At 36.1% G+C, this 22,642-nt stretch overlaps 1 protein-coding gene across 1 annotated transcript; it reads left to right on the top strand.

Moving 5' to 3' along the window:
* Positions 1–10,272: 10,272 nt before the first annotated feature.
* On the top strand, positions 10,273–14,002 carry LOC145102998 (aspartyl protease AED3-like). Its single transcript, XM_079040533.1, has 3 exons — positions 10,273–10,806; positions 12,398–12,872; positions 13,479–14,002. Exons 1-3 carry the CDS (start codon positions 10,333–10,335, stop codon positions 13,826–13,828), a joined length of 1,299 nt encoding a protein of 432 aa, XP_078896659.1. The 5' UTR covers positions 10,273–10,332; the 3' UTR covers positions 13,829–14,002.
* Positions 14,003–22,642: the final 8,640 nt, after the last annotated feature.

Raw genomic sequence — 22,642 nt, 5'->3', positions numbered from 1 at the left:
CGCGTTCTGAACCGTCCATCACTGAAGAAAGCCTCGCTTCGGATCTCGACACGTCGTCTCGCATTATGCCCCGTGTCCGAGGCCAAGTACGCCCCGCGTACTTCGGTTCTTATTCGTCTGATGGAGTGCAAGACAGCTGGTTCGAGGTGGCATGCTTATCCGAGCACTACGCCCAGCGTAGCCAAGGACTATGACCAACGTACTCTAAGGCATCGTTGGGTATAAAAGGGGGCGAGGCAGCCTTCATTTTCCACACCATTCTCCTTCTCTCTCTAAAATACTTTCTCTCTCTAGCTCCCCAAACCACCGCTAAGCCCTAAGAAAAATACCTAACACCTAAAGGAAGCCCCGAGGCTCCCGGAGTCCCGAGAAAAAAGGGTCTTTCGGTTTCCAAACGCTGCTCCAAATAAAGTTCCGGTTTCCGATAAAATTCGCTGTAAGTGAGCTATGCTTATGTAATTTTTAATATAGCTTCCAAATAATTATAGGAATGTTATTAGGTCCTTAAAATAATTATTTGGGCTATTATTATGAGTTATATTGTGTGTTATTTAACGCTTATATAATAATAATAGTCAGAATATTAATTTGTCGCGGTTATCGTTAGACTAAACCCTAGTGGTATTGATACTAGGTTTTATCGAAGGAAATTGTTTTGAGAGTATCGAAGCGCTGTCCGAGTGCTAAGTCACCACCTTTCAAGTGAGTGCATAGTCCTTTTCATCCTACACATAGATATGAAGTATTGTATATAAACTACGTGCTATGTGTGCATATTATCTGAATACTTGTTGTCTATGTTGGATGAATGTTTTATACACGTTTTAAAGGATTTAAACTGTATACGTATTTTATATATACGAATATGTTGCCATGACATGGGTAGATGAATGATGAGAGATAAAAGATGATGTGAGTAAACATTGGCAGCTATGGACTTAGTGCCTAATAAACATTGGCAGCTATGGACTTAGTGCTTATTGGACAAACACCGGTAGCTATGGATTTAGTACATCTTAGGAATTGGTAGCTATGGACTTAGTACCTATTAGATAAACACTGGTAGCTATGGATTTAGTACCCGATGAATAAACTATAGCAGCTATGGAATTAGTGCTTTACGAACGCGCATTGGCAACTATGGATTTAGTGCCAGTCCTATAACCCTGGAAGTAAGGGACTTCAGGATAAATGAATATAGGATAGATGACTCTTAGGATAAATCCTTAAGAGTAAAGAAGATAATGGGGATGGGTAATTGGGTTGATTGTTTGATTGTTTAAACATAATAATTATATTATTGTGGGTTGAAAACCCTATGTACTCACCAGGTTTCCCAACCCGACCCATTGGTTTATTTATATCACAGGTGTTGATATGAAGTCACATTACACTGAGAGATTTAAAGAGATGTAGATCACTAGTGTAAATAAATGGAAGTTTTGTTTATGCTTATGTTTCTGTATTAACGATGACATCCCAAACGTTTTAAAATGAATAAAATAAATTTCTTCGAAAATGTTTTAATAACGTATTTATCATGTTTTTCTGGGAACAAATTCCGCAACATTTTTATTAAAAGAAGTACTATGATTTTTATAAAGCATAAACAAAATTGGTCTTTTCTGGCCGTGAAAATGGGGATGTCACAGTTGGTATCAGAGCATTAGTTTAAGCGAACTAGGAATATGGATTTATTTCTAGGCTTAAACTTAGAATGCTAAGCGATGATTGTGAGCTGTGAGCACTAGCTTATTTTAGGAATTATGCCTAAAATGTTTTTATGTGCTAAATGCTTTATGCCTTATATGATGTTGTTTATTCGGATCTATGGTTTGTTGCCAACCGGATCTGGAAACCTTATGTGTTTAGGATTCTAAACGTACGACTACGATATTAGAACTAGCATGTAAACGTATCGGAGTGATAAGGATGATTTAAACGCCAATCCTAAGTAAAGGTCTAGATTCACCTTATTCGATGTATAGATCAAGATGGCAATGACCCGTAGCGGAAACGTGAATGCAAATGAGGATAGGAACCAACCCCCAGTGGTTCAGCAAATACCTGTTGTAGAAGAAGTTGCACCTGAGCCAGTCACCATGGCTGGAGTTCAATCCATGATTCGGGCTATGATAGCTGAACAAAGGGAAGAAATGAGGAGGTTGTCGAATAGGGACGAACCTACTATGCTCACTGAGCAACCCGAGCTGATTCTCGAGCAATCGGAGGAAGGGAACTACAGCCGCTAAGTGAGTCAAGTGGGGACTCAAAATGGACCAGAGAGGAGAAACGACAAGGATGGGCGAATGTACAAGAATTTATTGGGCGCAAAACCACCAAGTCTCTCAGGAAGCCCAAATCCTATTGAGATTATGGATTGGATCTCCGAGATGGAAATGGTGTTTGAGAGCTACGACTGTAGCGAGAAACAGAAGACCGTCTTCGCCGTAAGACAACTGAAAACTAGAGTCTTGAGCTGGTGGAAGCTATTGGCAGATACAATGCCACAAGGAGAAGCCTTAAGGATGTCATGGGAAGAGCTCTTGGAACAATTGAAAATGCAGTACTGCTCGGAGATAGATCTAATAGACCTAAACAACGAGTTTCAGAACCTGAAGAAAGGGAAGATGAGTGTTGATGAGTATGCCACCGCATTCACCGAGAAGATGAAGCTATTCCCCTACTTGGTGCCTACTGAACTCTCCAAGATTGATAGGTGTGCTAACGGACTGCCCACTGACTTTGGCCCAATGGTCAAAATGGCAACTACCTTGAAAACAGCTGTTAGGGCAGCTAAGAATGTAGAGGCCCAGATAAGAGAAAAGGGTCTAGAAAAAGATAAGGCAGGAGAGAAGCGGAAGTTTGAAGGATCTTCAAGGTCCAACAAGGAAAGCAAATTCTCAAAGCTTGGAGGAGGAGATGGAGGTGAAGCAAGATGGTGTGACAAATGCAAGAAGAAGCATTGTGGGAAGTGCAACGAAGAAGTGACTTGTTACAAGTGTGGGAGGACTGGTCACTATTCCAAAGATTGCACACATAATGATAAAGTATGCTACGGATGCGGAGGCAAGGGGAACATGTCCAGAGACTGCCCAAGGAAAAATGAAGCAACAAGACCAGAAACGCCACCAAGGCCAAGGGCATTTCACATGATCCTCGACGAAGCAGAAAACCATGCGAGGAATCAAGGATGAGGACTTTACACCCGAAGATCAAGTTATGCAGTAGCCATAGTATCGTATGATGTAGCCCATTAGAGGCATAGTCCATGGTGAACTTGAACATCTATGTAATAGTTTCAAGAAATAATAAAATCTTCATTTTGTTATCTGGTGTGTTAAATTGTTATGTGATTTTCTTGTATGGTGACTTGGAAAACTGCGAGACGATACTTGGGACGAGTATGAGTAGGTGTGAATGGTAGTAGAGGCCTATACTACCGGAAGCATAGGACTCACACTTGGATCAGGGAAAGTCACAAGGTTACCAAGAGGCTAGTAAATGATTTCGCTTTATTCAAGTATGTTGTTACCATTGTTTCGGTAATGACTAAGAAAATTGTTGTTATCCCGACCCTAATGGTCATATCACATTAAGTCCAACTATGATGAGTAGGTTACGTGGTTCAGAGAACCAAGTTTGATGTAGCGTCCGACTTAAACCAAACGATTGAAATCAAAGCGATCAATAGAAGTAACGCGCTCGTTGTTAAAGAAGTTGGTAACTAGAAATGCTACATGTTAAAGTGTGATTATATCATATTAGAACATGAAGGAAGGCATAGTCTGTTTTAGAATTTAACTCTAAGAGACCTGAGTCTAAACGTGCATCACATGATGATAGGTCATAATTTGGAGTCTAACCTGAGGTAGAGAGCAGGTGCACGATCAAGTACTGCTTACAGTTAATAAGTCTAAGAGATAGACTTGAAGGAATATATAAGTTATAATTATTACCTAGGATGAAGAGATGAAGTATGGAGTCATTATAAGAGCCCTGTTTCGTTGATGATTCCGGGATGTAATCATCCTAAGGGGGAGATAATTTTAACGCCCGTAGATCCGGGCTAGTCAAATTAGAGGCAATAGTGGTCGAAAACGACTTTTCGACAAAAGATTATTTAGAATAAATAATCTTAACCAAGTTGTAGAATATGTCACAAGTTTTCCGTACATATAAAGAACGCTGAAATCTGAATTATAACGAAGAAGTTGTGACCCGCCGAAGTTTTACGGCAAAACCGGCACGACACCGGGAGACGTAAATAGTGAATTTACGATACAGCGAGATTTAGCCTTAGCGCTCTAAACAAAAGTCGTAGAATATGTTAAAATAAGAACATCGATAAAAAGAACGCCCAAATCTGACTTCGTATGAAGAAGTTATGATTTTTTGAAGTTTCGGATTAGCAGTGTAGAGCCCGAAATTCGAATATTAGATCGAGCGGTTTTTAGCCAACACAACCTAAACGAGAATCGAAGATCTCGTTAAGAGTAGCATAACGATAAAAAGATGGGCGAAAACGGACGTCGGATGAAGAAGTTAAGAGGATTTAACGGACTAATCATGTCCCGGCCTGTTAATAATGTAAAATTTAAAATCAATTCAAAATTAGCCGACGGAATCTAAACGAGAGTTGTAGAGTACGTTCCCACCTTCGCGTGGATATAAAGAACGTCGAAAACAGAGGCCGTACGCAAAAGTTACGAATTTTTAAAGTTGAAAAGTGAATTTGCGAAGCTTATGCATGGATCGATGACGTGGCGCATTCTGAACCATCCATCGCTGAAGAAAGCCTCGCTTCGGATCTTGACATGTCGTCTCGCATTACGCCCCGCATACTTCGGCTCTTATCCGTCCGATGGAGTGCAAGACAACTGGTCCGAGGTGGCATGCTTATCCGAGCACTACGCCCAGCGTAGCCAAGGACTACGCCCAGCATACTCCGAGGCCTCGCTGGGTATAAAAGGGGGCGAGACAACCTTCATTTTCCATACCATTCTCCTTCTCTCTCTAAAATACTTTCTCTCTCTAGCTCCCCAAACCATCCCTAAGCCCTAAGAAAAATACCTAGCACCTAAAGGAAGCCCCGAGGCTCCCGGAGTCCCGAGAAAAAAGGTCTTTCGGTTTCGAAATGCTGCTCCAAATAAAGTTTCGGTTTTCGATAAAATTCGTTGTAAGTGAGCTACGCTTACGCAATTTTTAATATAGCTTCCAAATAATTATAGGAATGTTATTAGGTCCTTAAAATAATTATTTGGGCTATTATTATGAGTTATATTGAGTGTTATTTAACGCTTATATAATAATAATAATAGTCAGAATATTAATTTGTCGCGGTTATCGTTAGACTAAACCCTAGTGGTAGTGATACTAGGTTTTATCGAAGGAAATTGTTTTGAGAGTATCGAAGCGCTGTCCGAGTGCTGAGTCACCACCTTTCAAGTCATTGCATAGTCCCTGTCATCTTACACATAGATATGAAGTATTTTATATAAACTACGTGCTACGTGTGCATATTATCTGAATACTTGTTGTCTATGCTGGATGAACGTTTTATACATGTTTTAAAGAATTTAAATTGTATAGGTATTTTATATATACGAATATGTTGGGCATGACATGGGTAGATGAATGATGAGAGATAAAAGATGATGTGAGTAAACATTGACAGCTATGGACTTAGTGCCTAATAAACATCGGCAGCTATGGACTTAGTGCCTATTGGAAAAACACCGGTAGCTATGGATTTAGTATGTGTTAGGAATTGGTAGCTATGGACTTAGTACCTATTAGATAAACTAGTACCCGATGAATAAACTATAGCAGCTATGGAATTAGTGCTTTACGAACGCGCATTGGCAGCTATGGATTTAGTGCCAGTCCTATAACCCTGGAAGTAAGGGACTTCAGGATAAACGAATGCAGGATAGATGACTCTTAGGATAAATCCTTAAGAGTAAAGAAGATAATGGGGATGGGTAATTGGGTTGATTGTTTGATTGTTTGATTGTTTAAACATAATAATTATATTATTGTGGGTTGAAAACCCTATGTACTCACCAGGTTTTCCAACCTGACCCACTCAGTTTATTTACATCACTGGTGTTGATATGAAGTCACATTATATTGAGAGATTTAAAGAGATGTAGATCACTAGTGTAAATAAATGTAAGTTCTGTTTATGCTTATGTTTATGTATTGACGATGACATCCCAAACGTTTTAAAATGAATAAAATAAATTTCTTCGAAAATGTTTTAATAACGTATTTATCATGTTTTTCTGGGAACAAATTCCGCAACATTTTTATTAAAAGAAGTACTTTGATTTTTATAAAGCATAAAAAAAATCGGTCTTTTCTGGCCGTGAAAATGGGGATGTCACAATTCCCTTCTCTCTTCTCTAATTCTCGGCCCAAGTGCAAAAACAAAAAAAAAATTAGAAACTAGTGAAATAAGGAGGGTTAGCTACCTCCTTATTACATTTTGGTCCTCCATGCAACATCTCATACCTCCAAGCAACCATCCTTTCACTTCTCTCTCTTCTCCTTCTTTTCTTATCACTCTCGGCTAAAAGGAAAAACACACACACACATAATTCACTTAAACATATCTCAAGAACTCACAACCATCTCTCCTTTCTTCATCAAAAAATTCGAGATTAAGAGCTTTTTAAGGAGGTTATTCCACAAAAATCATCATCTTAGGTAAGTTGATACTTGGATCCATAATCTAGACTCTTTGTTTTTTCAAAATTCTCTTCTTAACTCATATAAACTCATGATCATCATCCTAGAAATCTCTAACATCGAAATCAACCCAAGAAAGCTTGCTAGGACCGAAAATAACATCAAACTCTTCCATCTCTTCTTCAAATCGAAATCAACAAGCAAAGGTGAGTTCATACCCCTCTATTTTCGGTTTTCATATGTTTTATGGGGGAGAATACAAGTAACATCAAACTCTTCCATCTCTTCTTCAAATCGAAATCAACAAGCAAAGGTGAGTTCATACCCCTCTATTTTCGGTTTTCATATGTTTTATGGGGGAGAATATAAGTAAAATGTGTAGATCTATGTGTGTTTGTATGTTATGTGTGATTTCTTGTGTATATGTGGTAAATATGTGCCAAAAATGAAAGATATTTCGAGATCCATAGTTCATGAGGGAAAAATATGTGATCTACGATGTATTACACATAACTAGTTAAGAAAATCTACCATATAAGGGTTAAACAAACAAGTTACAACATAAGACTCATTTTTGGGTTATTTTTGTCAAATAAGCAAAGGTTTGAGAAAAGATTGTCATTCACGGTTTTCTTAAGGACTAAAAGAGTCAAAACAGTAAAAATGTGTTTTTATGAATATCATACTCTTTTAAGGACTAGAAATGTAATTTGTAGCTTAATGGGCCAAATTTTGGGCTTTACGGCCCAATGAGCCAAAACTTGCGAAAATTACAACCTTTTAGGGGTTGAAGTGTTAAACTTCTCAAAACAGAGGATAAAAGGGTGAATAAAACAAATTCAGTGGTTAAAATGATGTAATTTCCAAATAAGGATCAAAATTGTAAACTTTTTGGATTTTGGGCCAAAATTGTAAAAATTGCAAAACGTTTGGGCTTTAACTGAAAAATACTTTTCTGGAAGGGCTGAAACTGCCCAATAATAAGTTTTGAGCTAAAAATATCACTTGAACAAGTCTTTGGGTCAAAAGTGTCAAGAAAATGTTTTAAGGGCTTAAAATGTCTCTTTTTTGTATAAATGACTAAAATTGTCAATTTTACCAAAGAAGGGCTGAAAGGAGTTCAAACCAAGATTTTGAGTCAATTATTTTATTTTTAAGATATTTGAGTTAAAATAAATATACCAAACTACAATTCATGAAAATGGAAAGATGAAAATACGTATAATTCCAAACATCGTTAAAAATAACCGACCGACCTTGTTCCGGTGCGAAATTAACATTCACCCAATCAAACTTTCCAACAATTAAACTATACCTAAAACAAGTAAACATTCAAATCTTTGGGCTTGAAAGTTCCAATCATGCTTGTTGGGCCTTTGTGACCCATTATCATGATTTTTGGGCCCAAGGGATAATAATAAATGTTATTGGCCTTCTATGACCCAATTTCATATTTAACGGACCCTCAATGGCTTTTAAGTCCTCTTGGGCCTTAGTGGCCCATTAGCATTGCTAGTAAGGTCCAAGCAAATCAAATGCGAAATGGGCCAACGTGTCCTTCGTATACCCAATAGCCATAAATAACTCGGGGGATTAATAGGACCTTGTAATCCTCTTCTCCTCGTTTATTAGGCCTACCTTCAATTCAGTAAACATATACAAGTCGTTAATCAATAGTAATCAAATTCATGTTAGATTTAGTGAGTAATAGCGGGCGGCACCTCTATGGGTCATCTGTAGTCTGTCGTTATAATCAAAGTCTCCTGGAGGGAGAGCGAGAGTTTGTGTATAGATCTACACGGGGGTGACTCCCCCACACCTCATCTGTTCGCTACAGTTAGACTCAGTCAGTCTAGGGTGACAAAATCTTAAGATCAATTTCGGCGTTCGTTAGAATGTCAAGACAGACGAACTAGTCATTATCATGTATGGTTATAACGACTCACAATTAAATAAATCTAACACTATCCGGGTAATCAGGGAAAATCCAAAATCATTCGTCGTGACGGTATAACAAGTTGAAACAATTATATATATATATATATATATATATATATATATATATATATATATATATATATATATATATATTGTTATCGGAAAACATCGGCTTTTTTGAGGAGATCAACATCATTCATTTGTATTTTCAATAACTATAATGCAAAAACTTTCATTTATATATGCTTTGAAAGCATTCATGCATAAACCGATGGATCTTCACACTTTGGTATGAACAATTGTCTTTTTCAGAAAATATCGGATTTTCTGAGTTTTATAAACTATACAAATATTTTCAAAACAACCATGCTTATGAACTCACCAACATTCCATATGTTGACCGTTTTTCAAAATAACTTGTATTCTTAGGTAACAGGTAAGCTGAGGAGTAATACCAAATATGTTAGGGTGTTGTGTTTTTGAAAACTATCAAACAATTTATGTTATGGATTTGTATTGTTAAAACAATATACTTGATGTAAACAATGTCAGTTGTAATATATTGATGCATGGTAATGTTTATGTTATGATTCATGTATATTCATTGTGATGATATTCAATTTAAGTCACGCGAGCCATCAGACGTTTCCGGCGTCTGGTTCGAGGTGTGACAAGCTGGAAGTATCTTTTGAGTTTTGTTTTCACGAGAGCTTTATATTATTAGTTTAGCTAGTGGGATATTTATTATTTGTTAACTTATTTATTTACATGCCAAGTGTTTGAGTAAATGCTTAAGAGAAGAAAGTTAAAAATTGAAAAGAATTTTTTTTTTTTGTATTACATATTTATTATTTGTTAACTTATTTATTTATATTCTTAGGATAAATGTTATATTTATTACATTTTAATACTATTTTTTAATAATTAATGGTACCTGATTAATCCTCCGATTAATCCCCGCCTAACCGATTAATCCATTGACCCCAATCTATTGTCAAGCTATCATCAAACGATTTCTGTAACCTTGCCATATATTAGTTCAGGATTTGTCAAAATGGTCTCTCAACTAAAAAGACAATTATGTCCTCGTGTGCAACACACGTAAGGGGTTTAATTGCCACAAACAAACGAAAGTTAAGTCCAGAGACTTATTCCACAAACAAACCTTTCAATAAGGACCAAAAATCCAATTTTTAAAAAGTTTGGACCATATCTAACAAACCACATGACCATTTTTGTATTTTTGTTTATATATATTCACATGGTTTTTTATATATGTCTATATTTTGTATGTGTTGATTCAGCCTATTTTGGTCATGTCATCATTTTTTTTGATGAACTTTATTTACCCAAAAAAAACAATTTTCAATTATCAAAATCATTTGGTGGGTGTTTCATATAACCAACTTTTTATAGAACTACCACACATTCACCCTGAATTATTCCTAAAATATCTCTTTTTATTTTGTATTTTACCCTTTGTCGTCCTATTGGTAAATGTTACTTTGTATCGACATATAGTCAGGGGTAAAATATGTAAGTTTATTTATAATCTTATAAAATAATAGTAACGTTTTCACCTTTCCATTTATTTATACAAAAACTCCAGCGATCGGAAGCTTTTTGAATTAATATATATACCCAACCACACTGCCATTCCAAGAGTACTCCACACCCCATTGTCATCCTCCACCACCGTCAATGGAGCTTGCACAATGTCTTCTCCCACAACTCCTTGTCCTCCTCCTCTCCGTCGTCTCCGCCCATTCCCTCAACCCAACCTGCAACTCAAACGACAATGACTCCACCCTCAAAGTCTACCACGTCTCCAGTCCTTGCTCCCCCTTCCGCCCCAAAACGCCACTCTCCTGGGCGGAGACTGTCCTCCAAATGCAGGCCGACGACAAAACCCGTCTCTCCTACCTCTCGAACCTAGTCGCCGGACGCTCCTTCGTCCCCATTGGCTCCGGCAGACAGATCGTGCAAAGTCCTACGTACATCGTAAAGGCGAAGATCGGAACTCCGGCTCAGACATTGCTTATGGCGTTGGATACCAGCACTGATATGGCCATGGTTCCTTGCTCCGGCTGCGTCGGTTGTGCTTCTGCTGGCTTTGGTTTTGCCAAGTCGACTACTTTTTCGTCTCTTAACTGCGGTTCTGCTAAATGCAAACAGGTACGTACGTATACAGTATACAGTAGCTTAACTATTACTATTTAATACAGTAGTAGATGACGCATTGATGGGTGTATCGTAATAATTGTACATGATGCATTGATTGTTGTAAATACAACATTACAATAAAGGAACTTTTTTTCAAATTTCACATAATTTTTTTCAGGTTTTTGGCGTTTTGTTTGAAGGTGACAACTAAGTTCTTTTTATGAAAAAAGAGAGAAGTATATTATATTTTTATATAATAAAAGTGTGCTTTTAGTTTCTTTATTTATTTGAGTTTGTGGACGTCTATCATAATTATTTGAAATGATATGCTGATGTTTGTAAATTTATAACTTTACTGAAAAAGCTTTGATTTGAAAAAAACTATTCTAATAATTTCTTTCATATTTAAAAAAAAAAAAAAATTATTGGCTTGAAATTACTCAAGTGTTGATGCTTTTATAGCCGCATCAATAGCCTAATTAAGAAGTTTAACATCCTTGTATAATAGGATTATTGATAGCTTTTTTCACATGGTCTGTTTATGAAACCGGTTTATTTTAACTTAAAAGGTATTGTTAGATGAAAAGTTAGTTTGATGGTTAAAATGATAACTGAAAGTGGGAACATATTAGCAGACAGCTGAAACTGAAAAATTAACTAATAGTTGAAAACCGAAAAACTAACTAACAGTTGATTAGCTTGATAAAAAAAATTATGCAAGGTAAAAATCATATATAAGATTATTTTTTTTTCTATAATTAATAAAGATATATATCTTGAATATTAAAAAAAACTCCATAAATTCGTTGAAATGTAGTCTTAGTTTTTATATAGCCACGTTTCGTAACCTTATAAAATGAAAAACATTTGAAAAAGCTCCATTAATATTTGTACTTAGTTATAAATAAGTTATAGGGTTTAAATTTAGAAGAATTTTAGACTATGAGATTTGGATTTGTCAGAAGGGGCCTCTGGTGAACCCGTGACTCTGCTTTTGGTCGGATGCCATGGTACTCACGACAACTTTATGCACCGTCAAGTTAAATTCTTGACTAACAGTTTTAAATGTTAATAACCATGTTCTATTTCTGTTACGAAAGTCGTACTATTTTCCACGTTTTTTATATTATTATAAAGTTAACAATAATATATTTTATTTTTATTTATAATATCAACTTATATTTCTCTAGATTTTGCCTCTAATGTAGATAACTTTGTATGTAGCACTTGCAATCGTTACGAAATTGTAGTTATATTATTTGGAAAAAAAATATAAATACCTTCCCATTATATGTAGATATATTAGTTATTATGTGTTGGTATAATTATTATAAAACTGTCAATCTGTCATATTGCTTTTATGGTTGCATCGTGACATTATTATTGAAAAAGAAATATAATTTATACGTGTACAAATCATATCTAGCATGGGCTAACGGCATAAATGTACTTTCTTATTATTTTTTTATCATGGGTTTTTTTCTTATTTAATATAACAAGCTTATATTTTCATCATTTGTCATTAATGGTCCTTAAGATCTTGATCTACAAGAATTTCCAAGAATTTACTACCAAATACCAATAACAATGGATGTTTTTTCAGGTGCAAAACTCCAACTGTTTAGGAAACGCTTGCTCGATGAACATAACATATGGAAGTTCCTCTATAGCCGCAAATTTGGCACAAGATAACCTAACCCTAGCCACAGACACTGTCCTCGGTTACTCCTTCGGTTGCATTTCAAAGACCACAGGGACGTCTCTACCTCCACAAGGTGTTTTAGGACTCGGTCGGGGCCCACTTTCATTGTTATCTCAATCAAAAAGCCTTTACAAATCAACATTCTCATACTGTCTGCCCAGTTTCAAATCTCCCAAATACTCGGGAACCCTGAGATTGGGTCCAAATGGTCAACCGAAAAACATCAAGTTCACTCCACTACTAACAAACCCTAGAAGGCCATCGCTATACTATGTTAAACTCATCGGAATCAAGGTTGGCCCTAAGCTAGTCAACATCTCTCCAAGTGCCTTCGCACTTAACCCGAACAATGGAGCTGGCACCGTTGTGGATTCTGGTAATTCATTCGGTTCCTAAAATGTTACATTAACTTACATATATTTTCGATAATCATCATAATCAAATCACATTAGTGTACTTTTAAAGATATAATTAAGGTTAAATACTTGTTTACTTACAAAAGTTCATTTTTTTTTATAACTTTTGCTACAAAGTGGTTTTTCAGACAAAATATATAATCAACTTTCGTCCTAACACCAAAATATATAACATTGTGACCGAGAACCCATCACCTTATGACTTTGCTAAATAGTTATTTGTGTATCAAAGTTTTACTATTTTATCAATTTATAAAGTAATTTTTCATTTTTTTAAAAGGTTATTTAGTAATATTTTATTTTATACAGATGTCGTCAACGATTAAACAAATTGCATATAAAAAATAGCTTACTTTGGTCCCGGGACAATAAATAGTTGAATATCTCATGTAAGAATACCAATATGTTTCATAAATTGAATAAAAATATAAAATGATTTCCTATAATTAGTTAATATCTAACAAATCTAACCATTAAATTCTTATTTTATGAATTTGATTAAAACAGAATAAATATGATATAATTACACAATCATCTTTTTAGTAATGATTTTGTTGGTTTCCTAGGGACTGTATTCACAAGGCTAGTGACTCCGGCATACACGGCGGTGAGAGATGAGTTCAGGCGGCGAATGGGGAAAAAGACGGTGGTAACATCGTTAGGAGGGTTTGACACATGCTACACAGTCCCAATCGGAAAACAAGTTCCGACGATGACATTCATGTTTGAAGGAGCAGATTTGTCGATGAAGCAAGAGAACTTTCTGATCTACAGCTCCACCGGCACCACCACATGCCTGGCTATGTCGGCGTCACCTTCCCTGAATGTCATCGCGAATATGCAGCAACAGAATCATCGGATCCTTTTTGACCTGCCAAATTCCAGGATCGGCATCTCGGCAGAAAGCTGCTCTTGAAAGTTGAATCACGTGATCTTAGTTATCGTTTCTGGTTTTTGTTCTTGTTTTGTATTAGTAAGAATCGCCGTCACATGGGGTTTCATGTTTAAGTTTTCTCTTTCATGTACGAGAATGACATATCCTTTTCAGGATTATTATATATTTATCTATGGAATTTAAATGTTAGTATAATATTTTGTGCAAGTGTTACTTATGAGAAATTGTTAGATTTTTTATACTTTGGCATTTATTAATTGTAGCTTTTATATAGTTTAATGGAAAATCTCCGGAAAAGTCCCAATATTTTACCATAATTTACGAAAAAGTCCCGAACTAAAATTGGTTTATAAAAAAGTTCCAAAAACCGGTAAAAATGACGATTTGACCCTATTTTTCCAGTTTATCAGTTTCATTACTTACTCGGAAACATTAAACTCCCATTATTTTACCATAATTTTCATTAAAGTTCTATTATTTTACCATAATTTAGGACTTATTCGTAAATTATGGTAAATAATGAGACTTTCTTAAAACTGGTTAAGTAATGAAACCGGTAAACCGGGAAAATATGGTCAAATCGTCATTTTTACCGGTATTTAGGACTTTTTCATAAACAAGTTTTAGTTTGGAACTTTTTCGTAAATTAGGATAAAATATAGGGACTTTTCCGGAGATTTCCCTAGTTTAATTTGTATTTCTTATTTTATTATTGTTGCGAGTAAATACTTTTTTTTTAAGGAATGGCATACTATTTTATTAAAAAAGAAGTACACAGCTATTTTACATAGAATCACGGCCAACCCTAAGGAGGTGTCGTATACGCGACCTCACAGAGCCCATGTCGTGAAGTACCTAATATTCGTCACTGTCATTATTCGTTGCTAATCCATAACATTCATCACTAATCCAAAATTTTAGTGGCCAATTTTTACTCTTTGCTTAAAACATTCAAAATCAACAAACGGGTCCTATATAAAATAGATTATTAAACCTAGATTTTGTAATAAACTAACCTAATTTTCTTTCGACATAGCATTTCTAGATAAAAATTAAAAAAAAACGCTTACATAGTTATGTTATCAAAGAGGATGCTTTTTTTTCTAGGTTTTTCAATCTAAATATCCAAGAAGTTTGGAAGTTTTAAAGCACCCAATGAGTTGTCAAAATGATCACATCAAAAACTTGTCTCTCTATCGTTGTAAAAGTCAACTCGTCCTCCGAAGTTATTTGATCTCAAACCATGTGAATATTGGGATAATCCAAATCCCAAAGTGTTAAATTTTCCTCCAACTAGAAACGGCCATGGCACATAAAATCAACAAATGATCAATTATCTCAAGACATGAATCGGAAATAAGGCAAATAATCGATTGAACGCCTCTAGTAGGAACACAGTCTAAGTAAATTCTACATAACATATTACTTTAATATAAACCAATTGTTCAATCTTTCCCCCACAACCAACATACTATGATCTATAAAAATCCTAGTCGAAGAATCTATGTATACCCCTATCGAATCAAGTTCGCATATACATCGATCTTGTTGACCGAATATCAAGAAATGTTGCAAAAGATCCAAAAAATCTATGAATCGGTGCCAATTTTTTTAATAAAAAATGATCTATATTAGTATCTTTTGACCATAGATGATCAAAGATTGAATAATAATAATCCATACTCCCTAATCGATTCTTATGCAAGTCAAATCTCTCATCTCTACCATGAATTGTGTTTCTATAATCAACTAGAAAGAACTGAGCTTATTTAGATATAATCATGTTTGTTTATAAATCAAAGTCTAATTGAAAGAAAAAAAGTTCCTTATACCAAGACCATCTTACTTTTCACTTGCCAAACCTTTTTTTTTTCTATTTAGTCCACCACATCTTTTTTTCTCTTAACTCAGTTACCAAAAGAATATCATCTTTAAAAAGGCTCAAATTTTTATCACCACATCTATGAACTTAAATAACAACATATAGTAAATACTAAATCTCCTCAAAAACATCATTAGTAATGTAACTATTCCTCACACAAACATCATCTTAATTTTCGAATTGGAAGGTTTTTATTTGAATAATTCAATAACATTTTTTCATCCTTTCATATGAGACATATTACCTAACATAGGTAATCGAAGGTACAAAAAGGGAAGTCTTGTTTGAAAACATCCAACAAAATTGGATTAGTCCTCAACCTTTCAAACTATGACACATACCCTGTTAACATGCTTTTTTCGAAATTTATCTTTAAACTCGAAGCAAAATAAAAACAAACATACAACCCGAATAATAATTTTAGAATTATGTTGTAACCACTAGTTGAAAATATAACATCGATCATCTGTAAAACCAAAATGAGAAAGAGCTAGGCATTTCTTGGTCAATTAAGTTGTAAAAACATATTGTGTGTAATAGACTCTTATTAACGACTATACATTCCTTCCATCACTAATATAAACAATAAAGGTGACATCACAAGTATTCATCACTTTTAATTTAAAACATAAATTTCGAGGACCCATTCACCAATTCCAAGCTATAGAAGAGGTTAAGAAACCTTGAATAGACACCTTCATTTTTCACCAAAATATGTCTTCAAATGAATGTCATCTAAGTGATGGGTTATTGGGCATTCTAAACACATGATTATAGCAGCGAAAGACTTAAACAAAAATCATGCGTGTTCATGCAACCTATAAAAATCTAAGTTTCATTATATTATTGCAACTATTAGATATATAGAATAAAATACCTGTTTTGAATCCATAAACCTTCTTATTGGAGATCTTATTCTTCCCACCTTACTTGGATGAAAGGACCTAAAGTAGAATCTCTCTAATGGTATCCCACACATGACACCAAAAGAGCAAACCAACAATATAAAACCTAAAGGGTTTATTTTTTGTCAATCTTTAGAAAAGGAAGAGGGAGAACAAAAATTTCCAGAAGAAAGTGCGTCTAGGGTTTGATCCCTAGTTCCCTATTTATTGGATTCAATTGCTTAGTCTGAAAGCAACTCCAAAACCCTGCATAAGCCTTATAATTTTTGTCAAACTTTACCCCTTAGGGAAATATTCCAACTAGTTAAAATTAATTAATTAACATTCAAATACTTGAATTTATTAACTCCTAATTAGTTTCAAAAATAGTTTCCAGTTAATTTATCATAACATAACAAATTAATTCATTAACTTCTTTTAATTTTTTTTTCTTTTCATTGCTTAAACGGATCATGGGGGAAACCCAAAAGGACACTATGATTACTAGAAATATTACCAATATTGAATGAACTTCGACACTTTTTCCAATAGTCTCCCACTAGAAACTATACGGTCTAATACTTGTCAAATAATGCACAAAGAGTATGAAAACCAATGTAGCTTCCGAACTCTGATCTAATCAAGATTTAACCCTTAGATAAGTGATAAAATACTAAAACGTCCCAAAAATTATAAGGTAAAAATTTCAATTTTAATTCAACCAAAAACACCAATTATATTTTCCAAACATTCAAAAGTATATAATAATAAAACAGTTATCAAAGTACAATCCCAAAATCATCAAGTTGTGGAAACATCGGTGGATGCGATGCGATCAATCCGAGCCCTTCCCTTTTGAACCGGAAGTACCTGAAACCATAACCGTAGAAACCGTAAGAAGAAAGCACAATGAGTTCCCCAAAATACCACACACCATACATATCAACATATAATGGGCCTCACCCGTCATCGGGCCCCGCTCGACATTGAGCCTCGCTCAGTCGCTCGGAACAGATTTGTCAGTCATCAGGCCCCGCTTAGTATACATACAAACACATAAACACATGCAAGAATCACAAAGATAAATAGCATACACTATAATCATCAAGCCCTAGCTGACATCGTGAACTATCTGTTATATATATAAACACATAATGCATGCAAGAATCATATAGACAACTAGCATCCTAATCACAACAAACCATAGGCCAGCATTGGTGCCTTCGACCTGCTAAGCATAGTGATGAAACTCACATGAATCCAAGATAACCGAACATGCGAGCTGCTGCCACCAGAATCCTCATACTAAATATAATCAAATTATCTCTACTCAATAATTAAGATAAATTCCCAAAATCCAAGGCCCAAACAACATTCTGTCTTCCTAAAGGGTAAAAGACCATTTTACCCTTCCCATAACTGGTCCAACAACTCATGGACCAACTCCCAAAAGGCCTAAGGCTCAAAAGCCCAAAAATGAGTTTCTCGGGAGTACGCCCCACGTACTACTCTCTGATGCGCAATGTACAAGTCGCGAAGCCTGATCCATGCATTATGCTGAGTATACTCCTACGTACACCCAACGTACTCGTCAGAGGGCCTAAAACTCTCATTAAGCTCTTAATGCTTAAGACCAAACATCCAAAAACAGATGTAACCTCTAGATAAGGTCTTAAACCATAAATTTGCCAACTTTACTTCTTTGCATGCCTTAATCGGACCCAAAACCCATTTTTATCCATCTAAACTTATAATATTAACATCAACTTTATCCATCTACACTTATATATGAACATCAAGATGATATTTTTATGGTCCCAAATAACTCCATAATGGATAAAGTTTCCAACTTTACCCATTAAAATGGTCCAACCGACCAAGATCTAGTCCTTACGTCTCAAAGGGACCAAAAATGCATATTTTCTAACTTAGTCTATTATGTCCAAGCCTCAAGCTTTTAGATCTGAATAATTATGATGTTTAAAATGGATAAAGTTTCCAACTTTATCCATAACAAGGTATCAAAATTTAAAGATATAATATTTATGCTTTAAAGTGACCAAAAGTTCATAACACCCCAAAACTAGCTAGATCTAACAAATGAATCATCAAGATTCAAGCTTTATAACTCAAGAACAAAGATTATGGTGAACAAAGTCTAGATCTACAAGCTCCAATGCAACCAAAACTTCTACATTGAGTTCCTTGTTCTCCAAGGTGCTCCAAGAACACTCCATAGCACTTAAAAACACCTTATTTTTGCTCACAAGGCTCAAAATAGGGTTAGAGTTTCAAGAGATGGTGTTGGAGAGGTGGAGGCTAAGAATGGTATGGGTTTGGGGGAGTTAAGGAGCTTAAATAGGGCTCAAACCATGAAAATAGGATTTGGGCACTGATCGCGTACACCCAACATACTCAATATATGCCCAACACACTAGGGATGCCCTAGTACACCCAATGTATATGTTGAGTAGCCCCAACGTATGCGGCTTAACCTAAATCGTCCTAACTTTAAACAATCATAACTTCTTCGTTTCAACTCCGATTGCGACGATCTTTATATCCAGGGAAAGGTGTTGAGAATATCTACAACCCTATCAACTCTACTTTGTCTTAAAACTTTCCAGACTTAAATCTAAAACTCATAAAAGTCCCAAACTATCATTTTATGATTATAACCTTGGGCTCCAAAGCACCAACCAAACTCTCGGATCATCTAATCTATATTACCCACATCCAAAGGGGTCTAAATCTCTCTTTCCCCCAAGGCACAAAGCCTTATGATAACTGGTCTTCGGGTCACGACCCCGAATTATGAGACGATTTGAAACAGGGTGTTACAACTCTCCCCCACTTAAATTAGATTTCGTCCTCAAAATCACTCCTTGCTACTCTCCAATCAATCAGACGATCTGACCATCTCTTCCAGATCCCTGATGAAAGTCGACCCCAACATACGATGACCTTCTAATAATCAAACCCATTTTTAGCAGGACTCGTATGCATATGACGAAAAAATTCCCGCTCCTACTAACCTTAACCAATAAAGGACTACCATTATTAATCAACTTAAATCCAAGAATCCAATACCTCATCCGACTTCATGACATGCAAAAATATTCTAAAATACTATCAATAGGACCTATCTCTAAAATCTGAACTGAAGAAATCATCTCGATCCTAAATCATCTACCTGACACTTTTGGCAGACATAATCCTAACCATACCTTGCTGTTGAAAAGATCTTTCATATAAACAAAGGTGACTCCCAATGCGAGTCTCAACCCCTTTGTGTCAGTTGGGAGCATAACTCACGTCCCAAAATCCATTGATTTACCTTTGAATTCCATTCGAAATCTTCCGATTCCACGACGACCTTTCACTAATCCGAGATATACAATCCCCAATCTACTGCGAAGACTGGCAGCCTCAAACCCGATCCAACCACTACGATCCTACTGTGAGTCTAACTGATAAAGGCTACCATAGCCTATTCATCACACAGATACCGATCACTGACCATAAAGACATCATACACTAAACGTAATCTGACACCTTGTTCCAACCAATCTCTACCGGATCTCACCGATACCACTATAACCATACGGGCCTCGCCTACGGGTCTCACCCAGTCCGCACAATCGAACGGGGCATGCCCACGGGTCTCACCTAATCGAGTGATATACAAGCCAAACCTCTCCTTAGACCCAATGGGCCTCCTCCCTTAACAAAGTGAAATCTTCCGACGATACTGTCCACCCCGCCCCAGGCATGCACGGATCCCCTTTCAGCCCAACGACCACTCCTACAATTATGACAACCGGCAAGCCTCGGGTCAAGTCAAAGTCAATTCAAGGTCAACAAGTCAATCTGGTCAACTCAACTAGTGTTATATGTTAGGGATTTATTTACGTTTACAAATGTACAACTATGAATCCTCATTCAATGTAACACTTGAAAGTCCCAAATGTTCAAAATTTAAAACCCTAATTTGATTTAGGGAAGTATCAATTCTATAAAGTACTAATAACTACCCTTCGGGGGTGTATGGCACTCAAAATGGGATGTAACTAAGTCTAAAGTCCTTGCTCTACGAAGAAAAACATTAATAAGGACTCCCAGCAATGTCTCTCTCAATCTCTCCCACGATATCTCACTCTCTCCCAAATCTCTCCAAGTGTGTGAAATCTCTCCCAAATCTCTCCAAGTATGTGAAACCTCTCCCAAATCTCTCCAAGAATATGAAATCTATCCAAGTATATGAAATCTCTCCCAAATCTCTCCAAGTATGTGAAATCTCTCCTAAATCTCTCCAAGAATATGAAATCTCTCTAAGTGTGTGAAATCTCTCCTAGATCGCTCCAAGAATATGAAATCTCACCCAAATCTCTCCAAGTATGTGGAATCTCTCCCAAATATCTCTATGTACCTTCCTCAGTTAAAAACAGCCCAAAACCGGAGGAGAAAACCCAAAAGGACCCTCTTGGTCCGAAACCCTCTTGGTCCTAAACCTCTTGTCCGGAACCCTCTTGGTCCTAAACCTCTTGTCCGGAATGCCTTCTAAGGAGCCGAGAGGAAGCACATCTTCGGAACCTCCACCCTTGCTTCGGACCTCGCAGTCTCTGAAGTGACTCCGGAAGTGAGGAGCTCCGGAAGAGCCTGGTACCGGACAATCTCGCAATCTCAGACTTCCTCCCATCCGGACAATCTCGCAGCACCGGAAGCTTCTTGCCTCGCTTCGCTTCGGAAACCCCTGGCTAGACCGGACTCCGCCTTCTAACTTCGGAAATCCGAGAAGATGCTCCGGAATTTGCTTAATGGCTCTAGAATCCTTCCTTATCCTTCAGACCCTCGTTGGAACCTGCCCCCACTCCGGATTTTTGTCATTTTCGAACCTTTTTATCATTTTAAGGCATCTTGACGCCGGAAATCACACCAACCTCGTATTTTTCATATCCTAAACCCCTTAAACCCCTGTTTTTGCCAAAATTAATTATTTTAAACATATTTATATAAAATAATACTCAAGATTGTTAAGGAGATTCTAAGAATATATAGGGGTTTGACTTTGTGATGTGATGTAAATCCTTCATTCCCCATGCAAATCTCAGTAAACAACACATTATCCATGGATAACAAGCTTTACCCACCAGCCCTCCATGCAAATGTCAAGTCACCTTTATCCTTCCGTTTAGATACGCGAACTCCTTTTCCTTCCCAAGTCCCAAGTCCCACTTCTCATTTCTCACTTCCAGAAAACTCCTAAGAATACTCTCAACTCCTTCAAGCTTCAAGGTCATCCCTTTAAAGGAAATTCCCAGATTTCTTTGGTGAGTATTTTATCCTCTTTGAATAATTATTCTTCACATTATTCCTCATTACTATTCAAATCACCCAGCAAGCTAATCAAGGTGAGCTTCATACCCCACATTTTTCAGTGTTTTAATGTTTTTGGGGGAGAGTACAAGCCAAATCTTGCCTAAATTCTTGAATAATTGCATGTATACGTAGGTTTGTATGTGTGTGTGAAATATTACTAAATTATTATTTTAGTAATATTCTCATGAACGTAGGATTTCACAACTTCATAAAGAACAGAGGATACTTTGTGTACTAAAGATCCTCCCAACTATTGGGTGTATCCAACTTAACCCCTTTATCTATGCTTTCATGTCTAGAGATAAAAGTCATAAAAAGGAACCTTGATAAGTTGACACTATTTCTAGTAATTTTCGAAAATCGGAACTTTGTGACTATTTGCAAACTATTAGGGATTATTTATAAATATTGATAAATAGTTTCACCAATGAAATACACAAATGGAGCCTTTATGACAGAAAATTTTGCATGTCATAAGCTGTTGTCATATACTCACACAAGTCAAAGTTATATATAAATCATAACTTGGCACTTTCCGACAAATTTAGCCACACATAGTATTTTATAAATAAAAATGGGCTGTTTGCTGGCTTCGATAATATTGGGTCATCTTGATAAATATTCAAAATAGATTAATTCCCACAAACGAAACGAAACAAAACGAAATATCTAGTCAATGAATACAACTAT

This window comes from Lactuca serriola, chromosome 1 (genome assembly GCF_051521515.1).
Source record: "Lactuca serriola cultivar US96UC23 chromosome 1, Lser_US96UC23_V15, whole genome shotgun sequence".
NCBI classification, from domain to species: domain Eukaryota; kingdom Viridiplantae; phylum Streptophyta; class Magnoliopsida; order Asterales; family Asteraceae; genus Lactuca; species Lactuca serriola.
This window is presented reverse-complemented; position numbering and strand designations above follow the sequence as displayed.